Source organism: Octopus bimaculoides, chromosome 13 (genome assembly GCF_046866305.1).
Source record: "Octopus bimaculoides isolate indiv1 chromosome 13, ASM4686630v1, whole genome shotgun sequence".
In the NCBI taxonomy this organism is placed as follows: Eukaryota; Metazoa; Mollusca; class Cephalopoda; order Octopoda; family Octopodidae; genus Octopus; species Octopus bimaculoides.
Window position 1 is genome coordinate 62,084,600 of NC_142940.1, and position 19,855 is coordinate 62,104,454.

A 19,855-nucleotide genomic window follows, 5' to 3' on the forward strand; every position below is an offset into this window, starting at 1 on the left:
ATTGAGAGAGAGAGTGGATTGATTGAGAGAGAGAGTGGATTGATTGAGAGAGAGAGTGGATTGATTGAGAGAGAGAGTGGATTGATTGAGAGAGAGAGAGAGAAAGAGTGGATTGATTGAGACAGAGAGGGAGTGGATTGAGAGAGAGAGAGAGAGAGAGAGAGAGAGAGAAAGGGAGTTCAGTTGTGGTCTAAGGTTACTTGAAACAGTCGATACCTTTCATTTGCAAATGTATTCATGTTCGGGTTTTTTGTTTTTCTAAGTCCTGGAAGGTACTAACTTTTGTTATGCAAATAATTTGAGTAGTAGAATGAATTTTATTCCAGAAGGAAGAAGAAATTTACTGTTTCAAGCAGAATCCTTTGTGCCAAGAATCGCAAATCCTGGGACCCAGCCTGGCAACGTTTCTGTTATTTTGTGTCCTTAATATCTAAATATTGTGCAGTGTGACAGCGCTGAGCAATGATGTGTATGAATCCAAACTTGTTAGCAGTTTTTGGCTGATACACCCTCCAGCCTTCATCAGGTGTCTTGGGGAAGTTTCGAACCTGGGTTCACATTCCTGAGGTATTTTTTGATGTTATTATTATTATTCAGGTCAGTGCCTAGAATCGAACTCGGAATCTTGGGGTAAGTAGCCCGTGCTCTTAACCACTATGCGCTCTTAACCACGGATGTATGGCATAGTGGTTAAGAGCACAGGCTACTAACCCCAAGATTCCAAGTTTGATTCCAGGCAGTGACCTCAATAATAATTATAACATTGAAGAATACCTTACGAATGAGAACCCACGTTCGAAATTTTCCCAAGACACCTGATGAAGGCTGGAGGTATATCAGCCGAAACGTTGTGTTAACAACAAACAAGATGAGGACAAATATCTGTCAAATGTAAATAATGTAAATAATTTATATTTGAACCTGTAAGAAAATCGGTCGCAGTATTCTGTGTTGGAGAAAAGTTCTTGCTGTAGACAAACAAGTGTCCTGTGTTTTATTTATGGCAAGCCACTGAATAGAACAACCAATTATTGAATGATGATGGGAATCTCATAAGAGGGCCCTGTCTTTCAGGTCAGTTCACAGCATCTACTTTTCCGGTCACTGTGGCTGAAGAGGAGATAACCCACTCCAAAATGCATGCATCCAACTGTCTGGTTAGGGGGCGCTGCAAACTGACTTGATGTATTTTCACCTATTTTGTTTGCAATGAGAAATTTTCTCCATAGCAGAATATAGCGAATGAATGACTTTCTTTTGGGTTCAAATATGCCTCAAGGATGTAGACTGGAATATGTGTGAGTGATTTCATATCCGAAAAGGCACATTGTCTGTTCACTTGATGCCCCCTACACATATTCCTTTTAGCAAATGCTTGAATTTGTAGGACTGTCCACTTTACTGTCAAAATCCCACCAGTTTTTTTTTTAAATGCAATGTTTGTGGGGTGGGGTGGGAATTGGTGGGGTGGAGTGGTCGTTTTAGCTATTCAGGTTTGGGCTTCAATTGGAGCACTGATACCCCAACCAATAAATAGATAAAACAACAAACTAGGAATAAAAGTAAAAAAAGGTTTGTTTGTTTTTTTTACCAAAAAAAGAAAAAATAAAGAATGTCAAAAATGTTAAATTAATGGTAGTTTGGTGCTAGACTAAGAGGTGAATCATTGAATAATTTTTTTTTTTCAAAATCAGCCAGTAAAGTTACTGGTTCAAACAGAAAAAAAGCTGAGTACAACTTAAAAAGAAAATAAAAAAGAAAGGAAGAAAGAAAAAAAGCATTAACGGCAACAACAACAAAATGATTCATTTACAAAGCAGGTGTTGGTTCTAGTTTCTGAGAGTTTTCTTGATAAATGCCAAGAGTTAGAGACCTAAGGTAGCTTCAGGTAACTCTTAGATCTAAATGGCAATTAGTCTGCCAAAATTGGAAGATTTGTGTGCTTGTATGTTTGTGTGTATACTTGTGTGCGTCTGTTTGCGTATGTGTGTGAAAAAAAACCATTTTTGTTTTCCTTTTCCTTTTTTTTTTGTTGTTGGTGATTCTGGCTGTAGCAGGAGATTGGACTCGGTAAACTTCATTGAATTATGTGAGTTTAGACCTGATGACTATAAATCATAATTTGCAGGATGGCCAGAAATTGAAATCACAACCTTTTGGTTGCCATGATCGATGTGAGGTTACTGACTGAACATCGCCTACCTTCCTCTCGTCCTTTCTTTTCCCTCTCCATCTGTTATACACAATACTATACATAGTGTTTGTGTGTATATATATATATATATATATATATATGTGTATATATATATATATATATATATATATATATACAGAAACGAACTGTCTGTCTATTTGCATAACTGTTAGCCTTTTACAAGGTGGATGCCCCCAGTGTAGCCTTGGCTATGATAGCAAAACAAAGAACTCGGCTATTGCTGAAATTCTATCTCCGAAGATATCTGGAACCAAAGATGTTTGTTGAGTTTGATTCTCTCTGGAACTGGTGAAGGTGCATAGTTCAGTGGTTAGGGTATTTGGTTCATGAATGTAAGGTCAGGAGTTCGATATCCGGCAGTGCATTATGTCCTTCAGCAAAACACTTTATTTCATGATGTCCAGTCCAATCAGCTTGCAAAAATGAGTGGTCCCTGTATTTCAAAGGGCCAGCCTTGAAATAACAGGGACTACTCAATCTGTGTTGTGCTGAATCTCCCTAAGAACTTCGTTAAGGGCATGTGTGTCTCTAGAGTGCTCAACCACTTGCATGTTAATTTAATGAGCAGGCTGTTCCATTGATTGGATCAACTGGAACCCTCATTGTTGTAACCCACATAATGCCAGTGTTTTTCTCTGGAACTATAAGACCCTTAAGCTACAGCTGGAGTTGAGTGTTGTGAAGGCATTTTTAACAATAGTCTGTATGATCCTTAAACGATGAATACAAGGACCTCTTGACTAGGAGAGGAAGTAGAACTGACAGTCCTCATCTTCACCGGTAATTTCCCATAAGGGTCACTAGTCCATGCAAATACCTAAAAGAGGTACATACTGAGAATAAGCCATTGTCAAAATGTGGGGACAAGAGGCATTGTTAAATGCCATTTTCTGGAAAGGATTGTTTCAGTTTTGATACTGAAATGGTTTATTTTACTGTCAGTGTTTCTCCTTCCTTTCTGTTTGTATTTGTTGTTGGATTGTTCGTAAAGGTTCATAAGAGAAAGTAGTTGTTGAAAGGATTTGTATTAGAAAGAGGAAATTAGATTTTATTAGGGAGAAAATGTTTACTTGTGTAGTTTTATAGATTTTATTCGTTATTAGGAATTTCTTTGAGTGAAAAAATGACGCAGTGACCTAACAAATTGTATTTAGAATATTAATTGCAATTCTTTAATCCAAGAAATTTGGAATTGTGTAAATGTATGAATTTTAAACATACACACACACAGAGAAAATCTGCCTTTTATAGTATAGATATATATATATGTATGTTTGTGTGTATCCGTCTTAACATCATATGATTGTTGTAAACAAGCATCTCTGTCATACAAGCAAGGACGTTCATTTCCAGTTTGGCCATGCAAAAATATTACCCTGCTTGGAAACTGGTGAGCATTGGTGACAAGAAGGGGATCTGGCTGTAGAAAATTTACCTCAGCAAATGTGATCTTTTCAAGCATAAAAAGTGGATGTGAAATGATGACAATTGATATTAAATTTGCTAAAAATTATTTGGGTAAGTTACAAAGTTCATCACTTAAATCTTTAGAAAGATGTACCCCTATGCAAAAATTAAGCTACCCAAGTGCGGATCTGTGGCTGACAACTTGGAATATACATACATTAATTTTTATGTCTTTTATCTTTTACGTGTTTCAGCCATTAGGCTGCGGCCATGTCGGGGCACCACTTTCAAGGATTTTAGTTGAATGAATCGACCCCAGTACTGGCATGGGTGGGAAGGTTTGATAAGAGCTGACCGGGCCGAAGCCTGCACCAGACTTCTGTGACTGTTTTAGCAGGATTTTTACAGCTGGATGCCCTTCCTTACACCAACCACTCAGCAGAGTGGACTGAATGCTTTGTAAATGGCACCTGCACTAACAGGGTCACCATGTACTTGCAAGACACACACACACACATATATATATGCTTGAGTGTGTCTTTGTGTCTGTCCACCACCCTTGTTTGACAACTAGTGTTGGTTTGTTTACACCCCCATAACTAAGCAGTTTGGCAAAAGAGACCAACAGAATAAGGACACGGCTTAAAAATAAGTACTTACTCTGTCAGTTTCTTTTGTTGAACTGCTATGTATATATTGCAGTTCATTTTTGAAGCTCTGATGATGCCACAAGGGGATACAGAGGCATTCAGCTGTGAGTGCATTGTATCTTATAGCAGAAACAACTGTAAGCTAATGAAATACATGGCATAATTTTTTTTATTCCCTTGTCAATTCAATTTCTTATTACTGTTCTGCACTTGACTGGCACTTTGTCCTGGAACATGTCTATTGAGTTCTAACGCCAGCTTATTAATATCACTACGTCTAAGCAATACACACACACGATTATATTTCCAATGGCAGTGTAACTATTACTGAGGCTCTCTCACTATGAACATTGATGTTTAAAGACATCGGCAGTTATTTAATATATTTACTTATATTTATTTATCTTTCTATCTATCTATATATCAGTGCAGTGATGGATCACCCTATCTGATTGTGAAAGCCAATATAGTTGGCTGGAAACTCTAGTCCTTTCTTTAATTATCTGTTATCTTGGAGGAAGCATTCTTGGAATCACTTAGCTAAAGTTACAGTAGAGATGCTACAAGGTGGAGTTAGAGTTCTTTTTTGGTTTGTAGCTTTTGTTCACTGCCATTATCTTTTTTATTTGTGTTTTTTTCTTCTTCTTTCTTTCCCATGGTTTTGTTCTGTTAAATGCAATATATTCACTGTCTGATTCTCTGAGTGCATATATATTTATGTGTGTGTGTGTGTGAGAGAGAGAGAGAGAGAGAGAGAGAGAGGAGCATACATGCGAGAGTGTGATATATAACATACATAGACTTGCCTACGGTGCCACACAGTGGGACTGAACCCCAAACCATGTGGTTGGGAAGCCATGTCTGTACCTTAGCATATTTAAAGCATTGGCCAGGAACTGAACCCAGGTTGCCCACATAGCAGGCAATCATTCTATCACTGAGTCTCTCTCATATTTATTCCTTTATTGGTAGAATCCACAAAGAAAAGTACTTATAAGAACAGTAGCTCTTAGTAGTTCTATGAACAACAGATATGGTGCCTTGACAATGCAGAAACTTGTCTTACAGTCTGATAATGTTGTAAATGTCCCAGAAGAGAAATTCTCCTAAAGGACAGTCTGAATGAAACCACTGAGCTGGGTGGTGAATGATGTCATCAAACTGTAGGACATGTTATACATGTCCAATCTCAACAATACCTGTTTCTGTATTGTTAAACCTCAACAGCTGAAAACACCAAATCTATCATAGCTGATGAATTGATTATTTCCAGCTTGACAAAGCTTTGTGCACCCTTGCAAATTCATTATTTGCTGTTTGCTCATTGTGATTTTAAATGACAGGTTCAGTGTCTGCACCTGATGCAGCTTAATGACACAGAAACACGTCCTTACAAGCTAAGGATGTCATTTATAACCTGTCTTGGTGCATTTTCACTGTTACTACAATGATGATTGTTCCATATTTGAGTATATATGAACATGTTAAATATAAATGTACACACCTATGTGTATCTATCTAGATATCACATACCCCCCCCCCCCCAATGAACCCCCACCACCATTCACTGTTAGCATATGTCCATGCACCTGTCTATAATTAGATTAGTGTACAATATTTTGTTGTTATTGTCTAGCCACAGGTAGTAAATGACCAATGACCAAAGGCATTTCATCTGTAAGCTTCTTTATTTCTTTTATTTGTTTCAGTCACTTGACTGCGGCCATGCTGGAGCACCGCCTTTCGTCGAACATGAGCAAATGGTAAAGCGTCTGTGTAACCATTTGACCTTCTAGAAATAGCTGCTAAGCCTCTCTGAAATTACACCCTAGCATCTGCGAGAACTTTGCAAAGATGCAATATGGTGGGAGATGAATATTTTGAATGACAGGATGGTCATGGCTGGCATGTCTTTTATTAAAGGTGTGCCGTAACAGGTCTGGTCTGGACCTAACTGCCAACCAACCGTGTCCATGTCCATATGTGTTTGTGTGTCATGATGATGAGTTTTATATATATATATATATACATATATATATATATATGTATATATATATGAGAGAGAGAGAGAGAGAGAGTGGCCAAGTGGTTAGTGTATTTGGCTCAAGATCTTATGGTCATGAGTTCAATCCTCAGTGGTGCATTGTGGCCTTGAGCAAGACACTTTATTCCACATTGGTCCGGTCTGGCAAAAACGAGTTGTACCTGTAATTCAAAGGGGCCAGCTTTGTCATACCCTCTTTGATGGTGAATCTCTCTGAAAACTACATAAAGGGTACGTGTCTGTGATGCACTCAACCACTTGCACATGGATTTCATGATCAGGATGTTCTGTTGATTGGATCAACTGGAACTTTCATTGTCACAACTGACGGAGTGTCAGTTTATACACACACACACACACACACACACACACACACATTCTTTTATTTGTTTTATTCATTTGATTGCGGCCATGCTGGAGTACCACCTTAAGGGGTTTTAGTCAAACAAATCGACCCCAGGATTTATTCTTTGTAAGCCTAGTACTTATTCCATCAGTCTTGTTTACATAACCACTAAGTTACGGTGACATAAACACACCAACATTGGTTGTCAAGTACAAACACACAAATATATACACACACATATCTATCTATCTATCTATCATATATATATATATATATATATACATATATATATATATATATACATATATATATATATATATATATATATATGACAGGCTTCTTTCAGTTTCCATCTACCAAATCCACACACAAGGCTTTGGCTAGCCTGAGATTATAGTAGAAGACACTTGCCCAAGGTGCCACACAGTGGGACTGAACCCAGAACGATGTGGTTGGGGAACAAGCCTCTTACTACACACCCACACCTATACATACACATATACATATATATATATATATATATATATATATATATATATATATATATATATCGTGTGTGTGTGTGTTAACAATAACTTTGGTAGCTATATTATAGTATTCTGTATGTAATAATGAAGTTGATGTTGTGGGAGGAGGTGAATGAGAAGGAAGAGGCTATCAGTGGTAGGGGTGGAGGTCTTAGAGAAGGTGGAGAAGGATGAGTAGTAGGATAGATAAGGTTGGAGTGACTGGAGTAGGCAGAGGAGGTGGAACAGTGTAATATAAGTGTGGTGGTGGTGATGATGATGATGATAGGGAAATGAAGGAAGGGGCAAGAGATAAGGAGTGGTAGTATGAATGAGGCAGTCATGATAGCCCTGGAGGTGGAGGAAGGAGTAGGAGGAGTAGTAATGTGAATATGACAGTGATGATGATGATGATGTTGGAAATGGTGAAAAGAAAAAAAAGAAACGGCATCAATGATGATGATGATGATGTTTGGATTGGTAAAGTTATAATAATATCAGTACGATGATGATGATGGTGGTGGTGGTGTTGGGGAGGAAAGAAGTGGTGAAAAAAGTAGTATAGTAGTGGTGATGATGATGATGGTGTTGGGAGTGGTGAGAAGGTGTGAGGAAGCAGTATAAGCATCAGTGTAGCTATGGTGATGATGATGGGATAGAGAGAGAGAGAGAGAGAATGTGGCACAGTTCCAAGTTGTTGAATCTTCTGGAGATGTTGTTGTTCTTTCTTTTCTCCCCCCCCCCCCCATTTAATCTCTTGAATAAGGTTAAAGCTGTTGAAAATAACCCAGTCGTGGTAGCAGTGGTGGTGGGACAGGAGCGGCGGGCGGGCGTTACTTTGTGTGTGTGTGTGTGTCTGTGTGTCTGTATGAATGTGCTTGTGTTTCCTAGTCAGATGTGTTTGTTTTTGTGTGGAGTTTAAGTATGTGTGTGTGTGTGTGTGCATAGATTGCAGTGAGTATATATATGGGGGCGGGGGGGTGTGCTCTGTGTGTGTGTGTGGTGGGTTCCAGTGATGTTGCAGTGAGTTTGTGTGTGTGTATATATATATATATGTGTGTGTATGTATGCAGGTGAGTGTGTGTGTGTGTGTGTTTCAAAGTTTGTGTTGGATTTGTCTGCAGTTTGAGTGTGTTTATTGCATATGGGTTGGTGTAAGTCCGTGTGTGTGTGTGTGTGTTCTACATTGGAGTCTGAAATTTTGTTGGTATATACAATGTGTATGTATGTGTACATTGCATCGTATATTAACTTCTGTGTGTGTGTGTGTTTGAGTTGGCGTTGTTTGTGATCAGTATAGGTATATGTGTACTTAATATGTATTTGTGCGTGGGTGTGTATGTATATATATATATATATATATATATATATATATATATTTATATATATATATATATATATATATGTCTATTTATATTCACATGTGTATATTCACCTCTTTTATTATTTTAATGGTTTCAGTCACTGTATTGCAGCGACCATACTGGGGCATTGTTGTCTAGCTTTTATTTGGTCCCAACTACTTATGTTTTTAACTGTGGAAATTATTATATTGAATGGTGTTTGTTGAGCTGCTAACTTTCAGGACATCAATACACACACACACACACATATATATATATACGCATGCAACAGGCTTCCACAGTTTCCATATCCCATATTTTACCCACGATGCATTGGTAAACTCTAGGATGGAGTCTCAGGCACTTGTCCAATCTAGGATTGAACCCCAAGCCACAGAGCTGGTTGTGAATTAAATTTTGTGCTCTTACACCAAAATGTCCCCCCCCCCCTTTGAGAGTATTGTAAATGGGAAAGCAAAGATTAAGGTATTGTAGTGGAGAGGAATATAAACAGTTGACCCCATTGCGCCTTCACTACACTCACATACACACACACACACACACATACATGCATGCATTCTTTTGATATTTACTGTTTGCGAAAAGAGTACTCAATACCATATTAGACATTAATGATATCTTATTTTGGTTGAGTCAGAAGCCTCTTGCTTCTCTGAGTTTCACCTGTTGGCATATAGAATCTTCAGACAAATAGTGCCTACAGGTGAAACTTAGAGTAGCAAGAGCCTGGCTTGATCATGTGTGTGTGTGTGTGTGTGTGTGTGTGTGTGCTTATGCTGGGCTTCTTTCAGTTTCTGTCTACCAAATTCCCTCAGAAGGCTTTGCTCAGCCTGGGGCTATAATAGAATACACTTGCCAAAGGTGTCGTGCAATGGGACTGAATCCAGGACCACATGATTGGGAAGCAAACTTTTTAACCGCACAACCAAACCAACACATAAAAAAAAACATAACAAAAACACAAAACAAAAACTTCATTTTATTATTGATTTTTAAACCTTAAAAGGAGAATAGAAAGTAGAATCGATAGGACACTCAACAAGATGCCTCTCATTATTTCACTACACATTTTTGATTCCATTCTGCTACGGGAAATCTCAGCTAAGTGTTATCCTTTGGAATTTGGAAAATACCATTTTTTAATTTTTAAAAATATATTTTTCTCTTCTGGTCTCAAAAACAAACTTTGCTTTCTGTTTTTCTGTCTTAATCTTCCCTTTTGCTCCTGTTTTTCTTTATATTTTTCACAACATGACATTTGAAATGTTATTTCCTGAGTTTATATTTCGTTTTCATAAATTTACCCTCTTTCTATTTCCTATGTCTGCCTCTATTCATCTTCAACCCTGTCGTGCAATTCTTAGAGAATTTCTTCCTACATTCATGTTAACTTCCCAAAGATTTTTGTTATCTTTTCATTTGTTCATTCCTCTTTTCCCCCCTCTCCCTTCCCTATACATATCATCATCATCATCATCATCATCATCATCATCATCATCATTTAATGCCTGTTTTCCATATTGGCTTGGATCTGATGGTTCGAGACAAAGTGGCAAGCTCGAGAACTGAACCAGGCTCCTGTTGTCTGTTTTGGCATGGTTTCTATGGCTGGATGCCCTTCCGAATGCCTGCCACTTTTTGTACTGGATGCTTTTTATGTGGCACCAGTACAGGAAGTGTCATTTATATATATATATATATATATATATATATATATATATGTATATAAACACACACACACACACACACACACACCTTTCTTTCAAGACAGCTGCCGTATTTTTCTTTCCTTTACTCTCTTTCAGTCACTTTAACTTGTTCACAATTTCTTCATCTTGACTGCCTCACTCATTCTCTTCCATTTTCTCTCTCTCTCTCTCTCTCTCACCTTTTTTTCTCTCTCACCTTTCTCTCTCTCTCTCTCTCACCTTTCTCTCTCTCTCTCTCTCACCTTTCTCTCTCTCTCTCTCTCACCTTTCTCTCTCTCTCTCTCACCTTTCTCTCTCTCTCTCACCTTTCTCTCTCTCTCTCTCTCTCACCTTTCTCTCTCTCTCTCTCACCTTTCTATCTCTCTCTCTCTCACCTTTTTCTCTTGATATCTTTCTTCACCTCTTTCCTCATATTTTCTCTTCGTCTTTTCTTATTCTTTCATCTCATCTTCCTATCTTCACACTTACCTCATCCTTTCACTTCATTCCCCTCATTCTCGTTTCTTTCACGTTTCGTCTCCATCACAAATACGATTCTTATTCTCTACCCCCCCCCCCCCCGCCCAACGAATTACTCATTCTATCTATACTTTCTTGTTTATTGCAGGACAAACGCTACCATGTTGCCCAAGAACTCTACAGAAATGAACAGGAATACGTGGACGCTCTCAGAACTTTAAAAGAGGTTCGTATCTTTCTGAGTTTATTAGGAACACTAACTACTATCATGTCTTATGGATGTGGCAGTAGCTGACATTTTTCTCTGCTCCAATTCCAATTCATACTGGGGTCATTTTCACCTTTTCACCCCTCTGGGTTCAATAAATTAAATATCATAAACCAATAAAGAAACCTCTAAGTAGTTGTTCAATTTGCTAGAAAAAGCAGTTAAATCCAAATCACATTTTTTTTTTTTCCTTAAAAAAAGAAGAGTGGACACATCAGAGTATTGGATAGTCAGGACTAGAATTTCTTTCTCTGATATGTCGGTGCTTTAAATGTATCTGGGTAAGTCATGTGTAGGAAGGGAATTCTAGAAGGTCATAACTCCAGGGGAGGACATTGGGAAAAGTGTTTAGCATGATGCTAGACTATTGGTTTGGCTTGGCTAAGGTAAGTTGTCGTATACAGTTTGCTAGTTCAGAGAAGAAGCTATTAGAGTGTCAGTTGTTGTTCTTAGTGAGTCCACAGAATAGGAAGAAACAAAGCCTTGTGGGTGGATGTAGTAAATGGAAACAGAAGGAAGCCCATTGAACATATATATATGTGTCTGTGTGTATATATTTGTGTTTGATTCATCTCATCTGTAGAATGAATTGCATACATTACATAAATTAGTAATGAACTTACAAATTGATTCAATGCAAAAAGTGTAATTGAAGCCTTCCCCTAAAACAATTACAAGTTTCTAAAATAGCCTAGAGTGAAAATGCTGGTTCTATTACCTTGAAGGATGGCATTCTTGACCTAGTTGGATCTCATTGACTTCAATGTAATTAGAAGTACATTTGTTCACCATTTGGGCTGTTAATCTCTCTCTTTCTCTAATCTGGTGACATAGATTTGGTAATTATCTTTGAAGGAAATTATGCAGTGCACCATAAAGCAGACGAGCAAATGAATGAATTAAACTAATTTGCTATAATATATCCTCACATTGTTCTGTGACAATGGCAGGGTTGCATCTCATATGTCCCTTAGAGGGGGATCACACAGTGGTGGGGGTCTAACAACAGAAGGACCATTAAACATAATTTGTTTAAAATCACAATTGAAACGAGTAAAATATATATATGGCTCCTGTGCCAGTGGCACGTAAAAAGCACCAATGATCATGACTGATGCCAGTACGCCCTGACTGGCTCCTGTGTTGGTGGCACGTAAAATGCACCCACTACACTCTCAGAGTGGTTGGCGTTAGGAAGGGCATCCAGCTGTAGAAACTCTGCCAAATCAGATTGGAGCCTGGTGCAGCCGCTGGCTTTCCGGACCTTACCGTCCAACCCATGCCAGCATGGAAAGCAGATATTAAACAATGATGATGATGATATACTAGTCTGAATATCCAATGAAATACCCAGGCAATTACTTTATTTTCAACTACAACTAATTAAAAATAAAATTGAGCCATGCTGAATAAATGTTTTATTAGCAAATTAATTCCAATAATTTAATAATTTTCCTATTAATTAGTTTCCTTACTAATGCAGAAGCCTTTTGTTGGACCTCATTTCTTGTTTGGTTATTTGGGGGTCCCTGATAATTAGTTTCTCAGCATTCTTCTTCAAGCTGCAACATACCAAGGCCCCCTGAGAGAAGTATAGGATTGAGAGATCCAGATTGGTTACTTTGTGCCTTGTTTATAGTCAAAGCAAAACATGGCTTGTATGCAAATTAGCGATATCTAATCTTGAAGGGCAGCTCAGTGTTTGGTACCAGTGGAATTTCTTAATAAAAGGACAATCTCACTTTTGTAGGGTTTGCAAAGTGGAATAGTTCTTAAGCCTATGATGCTGCATCAGACAATCTTCTGATGGGAGGTCATGGAACTGTTGGGCCACAAAATAAAATGCCAGGAAGGTTCTCGGAATTGAAGCTGATTGGCCTCACCTCTTTCATTGAAAGGAAGAAATACCAGTCATCTTCTAAAAGCCCTCTTACCAGACATGCCTCACAGAAGGGCAACATCTGTTTTGCACAGAACAGGGAAAGGGTTTGATAGAACTAACTGCGATCCAATGTTTGCCGCTTACATGCAGTGATGCAGCTGCCTGTTCAAATAACAGGCATTTTTTTTTTTTTTTTGCCAAACCACATTTATTTACACCTAGAGAAGGCAATGAGCCACCCCTTCAAAACACATTGACATTATGTTAAATAAACCAAGAGCACCCCCCACCCTCCTGCCACTTACACTTCTGGCCATTCTAGTTTTTTTTTTCTTTTACAAATATTGCTTAACAACATTCAGAGAATAAAAAGGACAGCATTTGTTGTTGTTGTTGCTATTTCCTGTTACCCCATTATTAATGCCTCACCCCAGTCCTACCCATTAACTCCCCCTCTCTCTCTTTACTGCCCACCTCACCCATTCTGCCTCAAATAATGTTTAACTGCTTGATTATTTCAGGTTATTATTAAAGCTAATTACGTTGACTTTACTCCCGCTATTATACGCACTGTTGTTCTTCGTTGTTGTTGTTGTTGTGATGATGATGATATTGCAATTTATGTTTTTGTTGTTGCTGTAATTATGATGATGATGATGATGATGTTATTGTAGCTTGTGCTTTGTTATTGCTATTGTTGTTGCGGTCATCATAATTATTATGATAGTGATGATGATGTTATTGCAGCTTCTATTTGTTGTTGTAATTATTATTATTATTGGTAAGCTGGCAGAATCGTTAGCATGCTGGACAAAATGCTTAGCAACGTTTCATCCATCTTTACTTTCTGAGTTCAAATTCTGGCTGAGGTCATCTTGGCCTTTCATCCTTTCAGGGTTGATGAAATAAATACCAGTAAAATACTAGGGTGGAGGTGGGGGGGTCGATGTAATTGATTTACCCTCTCCTCTGAAATTGCCGGCCTTGTTCCAAAATTTGAAATCCTCCTCTTTCTCCTCCTCCTCATCATCATCATCATCATCATGATCATGATCATCATGATCATCATGATCATCATCATCATAACTGTTATGTTATCAAAGACAATCTTTTGAGTTGACCGATATCATTTGTAGAGAGAGAGCTTGAACATAAACCAAATGAAAGCCATTTTGCTAGGCATGTCTGGTCCCACCCACCTCATTGTGGTGACAGTATTATTGCAAGATGTCAGCCTTAGGCTTGAAATAAGTTGTTGCTTGTTCTAGAGACAAGAAAGACATTTGTTCTGGGGGCAGATTTGGAAAGGAATTCGCATGACTGACACACACACACACACACACACACACACTCCATTGCTAGTTGATCCAATTAGATTTTAATTCCCTAAGTATCTAACAGTTGATTAACACGTGGCCAATTTTGTTTTAGCAGTCCTGTGATTAAAGGTATTCTCTTTCAGCCATAATCATTCCTGCTTTTAATTTTGCTAGGACTGCCTTTTTATTTAACCCTTTTCGTTACTGTATTTATTTTGAGATGCTCTGTGTTTCTTTAGTAAAATAACTTGGTTATCATTCAGCTGGTGTTAGGAACATAAATTGTGACTAAGGTTTGGTGGAAGATTTTAATTCAGAACTTATGAAAACAAGACATTTGTACTACAGAGCCAGAGCTGGTTTCAGCCAGGTTAGGAACGAAAGGGTTAAAGGCTGTAATGTGTGATTTGAGGGAGTTTAAGCTTCTATTTATAGCAATTTGTGCAACTGGCTGTTGTTTGTTGTGATGGGAGAACAACAGGTTAGCAGCTACCAAGGGGAGATAAGTCACTTTATTCTTTTATTCTTTAATTCCTTTATTCTTTCATTTTTTCATTTGTTTCACTCATTAGATTGCGGCCATGCAGAATTCTAGTCAAATGAATCGACCACAGTACTCAGTTTTTTTTTCTTTTTTTTTTTTTGAAAGACCGATACCTATTTTATCAGTCTCTTTTGCTGAACTGCTAAGTTATGAGAATGTAAACCTACCAACACCAGTTGTCAAGTGGTGGTATTTTCATATCAAATTTTTGATCACAGAGTCTCCAGACCCATGCTTGACCACTGTCAGGAAATACAACAAATCTGGACTCCTCAGAGAATATGGCAGTGTCCCAAAATGCTAGTGGCCTCTCCACCATCTCAACTGGCCAATCTTTTCTCTGCTTGATGTTGGCTGGTCAAAGAAGTGGTTTCCTTCTTGCTGCTCTGCCATAGTAACCAAGTTTGTGGAGATTCCTGACAGCTGTTCTGGGACTGACATCAACTAGTTCTGCTATGTTAGAGGCCTTGCAATGAGAATTATTCTCCATACTTCTCTTGTCAAAGAGAAGGGTCCTGTCAGAGGGCCTTGGTTGATCTGGACAAGGTGATGTGGACTCCTTCCCCTCTCTGGTGAATTGCACAATCATTCTGTTAACTATAGAAAGGTTTCCTGCAATTTTACGCTATGTCCACCATCACAATGACCCACAATATGACCTCTTTGAAATTCGGACAGTTCCAAGGCTTCTTTTGTATGTGGCATGATCAAAAAGCCACATATATAATCTGAAACATAAAAATGTCAATCAATAAAAAAAAAGTATAAACCTTTACAAGTTAGAATAAACATAAAAACAATGTTTTATGGGGTGTCTATTTACTTCTGTCATGTCTGTACACACACACACACACACACACTACATAGAAATGCGTATACTCTTTTTGTATTTGGTTTGCAAGATTCCTGATGCAAACTCATGTAACCAATTGACGAATTATTAACAAGAAGTGAAACTGAACCAGTGTGTGTTTATCATCGGCATAACGACCCTCCTGAGTAACTTGGCCTGTTGATTCTGCTTTTTAAAAGATTTGATTTCTAATTAAAATTTATTATTTTCAATATTTACTTTTAATTATTTTCATTATTTGCTTAATGTTTGTCTTCTTTTTATGGCAGCTGAAGGTACTTTTTATTTTTAATCACTAGAGTGGAAACTTGTTGTAAGCTAAGCAAACTGTGGCAAACAGAACTATGTGCCTTCAGTATTGGCACAATACAACTACTGTCTCTCTTTGTCTCCTTCCCTAATACATACATACATATATATATATATATATATATATATATATATATATATATATATATATATAGTTGAAAATGGATACCATGCATTCTTACATTCAACATATACATATCTATACACAGTACATGCATAGGTTTTTCTATACATAAACACATACATACATACATACATGCACACATTCGCATGTATATTCTTGTGCTCTGATACTAACGGTGTATGTATAAATATATATATATATATATATATATATATATATATATATATATATATATATATGTGTGTGTGTGTGTGTAGGTTTATGTATATATATATGTATGCATAAACCTTCACACATACACAATATGTGACATACATCTACTTCTCCAAACACACATACATACAAACCTATACAAGCACAGATATATAAACATACACATCTACACCTATTTGAAGAAACCATTACCAAAATGAAGATAACAGTTATCTTTGTCCCAAACTTCTTTACTGATGCCTCTCTGTACTACGACTTATCTTTTCATTTTCTCCCCACATCTCTCTCTCTCTCTCTCTCTCTCTCTCTCTCTCTCTCTCTCTCTCTCTTTCTCTCTCTCTCTTTCTCTCTCTCTCTCTTTCTCTCTCTTTCTCTCTCTCTCTCTTTCTCTCTCTCTCTCTTTCTCTCTATCTCTCTCTCTCTCTCTCTCTCTCTCTACTCTCTCTCTCTCTCTCTCTCTCTGATATTCGTACTTGCTTACTCTTTCACTCTCTGTGTTACTTTTCTCTTGCAGAAATACATGATTCCACTGAAAACCCAGAAGAACTTGGATGAGAATACAGTTGCCACTATATTTCACATGGTTCCAGAGATTCTTACACACCACACCATCTATTTAGACTTTCTCAATAATGTTTGGGAGAACTGGGACTCCAAGTCAAGCACACTCGGTGATATAATCATCTGCTTTGTAAGTAGTTCTCATCATTCAGTTGATGAAAGCTTTCTCAGCTTTTACAATTAATTCTTTAGTTTATTGGGATGTGTGTGTGTGTGTGTGTGTATGAACGAGTGAGAGAGAGAGAGAGAGAGAGAGAGAGAGAGAGAGAAACATATACACCAGTGTTTATTCTTGTGTGTATATGCTGACCTATGTTATATATACATGTGAATGTATAACACAGGGTGGCCCAAAAGTAGGTTTACAGTTATTCAATTCTCTCTTTCACTTTCATATATTAAGAGTTTAGATTAAACTGTTGTTCAGCAAGATGGAGCAACTCCACATTATATGTTGGCAGTAAGAGACTACCTTAACCAAGTCTTTCCACAGCGTTGGCTTGGAAGACGGGGCAGCATGACCTAACACCAATGGTGTTAGGTCAGGTGAATGTGGACGTTCACCATTGGATTTCTTTTGTTGGGGGTGTTGTAAAGAACAAGGTTTATGAGAAGAATCCCTAAACAGTAAATGAATTAAAAGATTACATTTCTGACGCATTCACTGAAATTGATGGAGATTGGAATTTGTGCCGGACTGTCATTTAGAGTGTTCTGAAGAGGTTTGAAGAATGTTGCAATGTTGAAGGAGGACATTTTGAAGGAGGACATTTTGAACATCTGAGAGATTAAACATTATCTGTTTAAGAGGTGCATAAACAATATGGCTGTAAGATAGAAATTTAAATGTAATAAAATGTTTTAAAAGAAATTTGAAGTGCCTACATGATAACTTTAACCCTACTTTTGGGCTGCCCTGTATATACTTTCATCAGTCAACATTGCCCTCATGTAAGGGGGTGAGCCAGCAGATCTATTAGCATACTGGACAAAATGCTTAGCGGCATTTCGTCTGTTATCAGTTCAAATTCTACCAGAATCCTTTTGGGGTTGATAGAATAAATACCAGTTGAACACTGGGATCAATGCTATCAATTTAGCCCCTTTTAAAATTGGTGGCCTTGTGCCAAATGTGAAACCAATATCGCTTGCGCGCACGTGTGTGTGTGTGTGTGTTTCTACATATAATATTTTGTCCTGTTTATATGTGTGTATAAATCCTTGATGATTTGTGCATTCATTTCCACTTAACATGTTTGTGTTTCTGTAGGTATACATGAATGTGTGCACGTGAGTACACACACAGTGCATGCTTGCTTTTTTTTGAGAATCAGAGTAACAACAAAGTGAAGCCTTAGTTTCAGATGAATGGATATATATACATATATATATATATATATATATATATGATAAATATTGAAGAATGGAGTTAGTAAATCATTTTAATACATTATTTACAATTGTTTCATCATTATCCAACAAATCAGTATATCATCATCGCTGTTTAATGTTCGCTTTCACACGAGTCAGATGGAATTTGTCAAGGTAGATTTTCTCTAGTCAGATGCCCTTCCTGTCACCAACCCTCACCTGTTTCCAAGCACATTAATATTTTCCCTTGGCCAGACATGTTTCTTTACAGAAGGCTGGAATGAACATCACTTGTATGGCGGGGATACTTGTTTAAAATTATGATGTCAAAATACCCCCCCCCCCCCACACACACACACAATAGATAATTATTATTGGATTATAGGCTTTTCCCTTTACTTGTTCTTTTCAGTCATGCAAGTTACATGGCAACCCCACTAGTGTTGGTGCCATGAAAAGACAAAAGCACCCAGTACATATTGTGAAGTTTTTGGTGTTGGGAAGGGCATCCAGCTGCTGAAACCCTTCCATAGCAGACGTAGAGTACGGTGCACCGCTGTGGCTCACCAGACCCTGTCAAACCGATCGACCCACGTTGGCATGGAAAATGGATGCTAAATGGATTCTTTTATTCTTTTACTTGTTTCAGTCATTTGACTGCGGCCATCCTGGAGCACTACCTTTAGTCGAACAAAGTGACTCCAGGACTTATTCTTTGTAAGCCTAGTACTTATTCTATCGGTCTCATTTGCCGAACTGCTAAGTTACGGGGACGTAAACACACCAAAATCAGTAGTCAAGCAATAGAGGTGGGGACAAACACAGACACACAAACATATATATATATATATATATATATATATATATACATACATACATACAATGGGCTTCTTTCAATTTCCGTCTACCATATCCACTCACAAGGCTTTGGTCTGCTCGAGGCTATAGTAGAAGACACTTGTCCAAGGTGCCATGCAGTGGGACTGAACCTGAAACCATATAATGAGGAATCAAGCTTCTTCCCACGCAGCCACTTCTGCACCTATGGAAACAGTGCTAATGATTATTTCCCTTTGTTGGGTTTTTCCCCTCCCCTCAATTTTAATAATGGTACAATTTCCTTTCCTTATATCCAAGGGTAAAACATAGTTGAACTCTAATTTTATTTATTCTATATTTTCAATAAAAAAAATTTTAAAAAAGCAATGTTTGAAGCTTATTTGTGCGGAAGGGGAATTTGTTGTTCTTGAAATGGTGTTTCCTTCCATTCTCGGCTTTATACAACATCCAGCTCGGAGATAAACTTACAGCTTGTTAATACAGCTTTGTTGATCTTGCTGGCTTTTTGGTAACAGTAATTCTTCTTCACTCAAGGTCTTCACTTCACATTTCTGGGTTATAAGTTTCTTTTTAAGAAGAGTTGGCTATATACATGTGTGTGTATGTGTGCGTGCGTGTATGTTTGTGTATGTATGTTTCTTTATGTGTATGAGCATGTGTGTGCACATGGATGGATGTATGTATGTATGTGCATATAACTATATGTACTGTATGTTTGTATGTGTGTTTTTGTATGTACATATGTATGTACAAATATATGTGTGTATGTATGCGGAGAGAGAGAGAGAGAGAAAGAAAGTAATTAACAGCATATCTTGGTTTTCATTTGAAATCTGAGAGGGGGGAGGTGGGGGGAAGGAAGTAGATCGGG

General features: G+C 37.7%; 1 protein-coding gene across 1 annotated transcript in view; it reads left to right on the forward strand.

Annotated features, from left to right (window-relative positions):
* LOC106884297 (rho guanine nucleotide exchange factor 17) overlaps positions 1–19,855 on the forward strand; it is a 148,922-nt gene that overhangs the window by 89,658 nt on the left and 39,409 nt on the right. The window contains exons 3-4 of the mRNA XM_014935601.3: positions 10,849–10,926; positions 16,727–16,903. Of these exons, the coding sequence (XP_014791087.1) occupies positions 10,849–10,926; positions 16,727–16,903 (255 nt within the window). The remainder of the gene's footprint in view (positions 1–10,848; positions 10,927–16,726; positions 16,904–19,855) is intronic.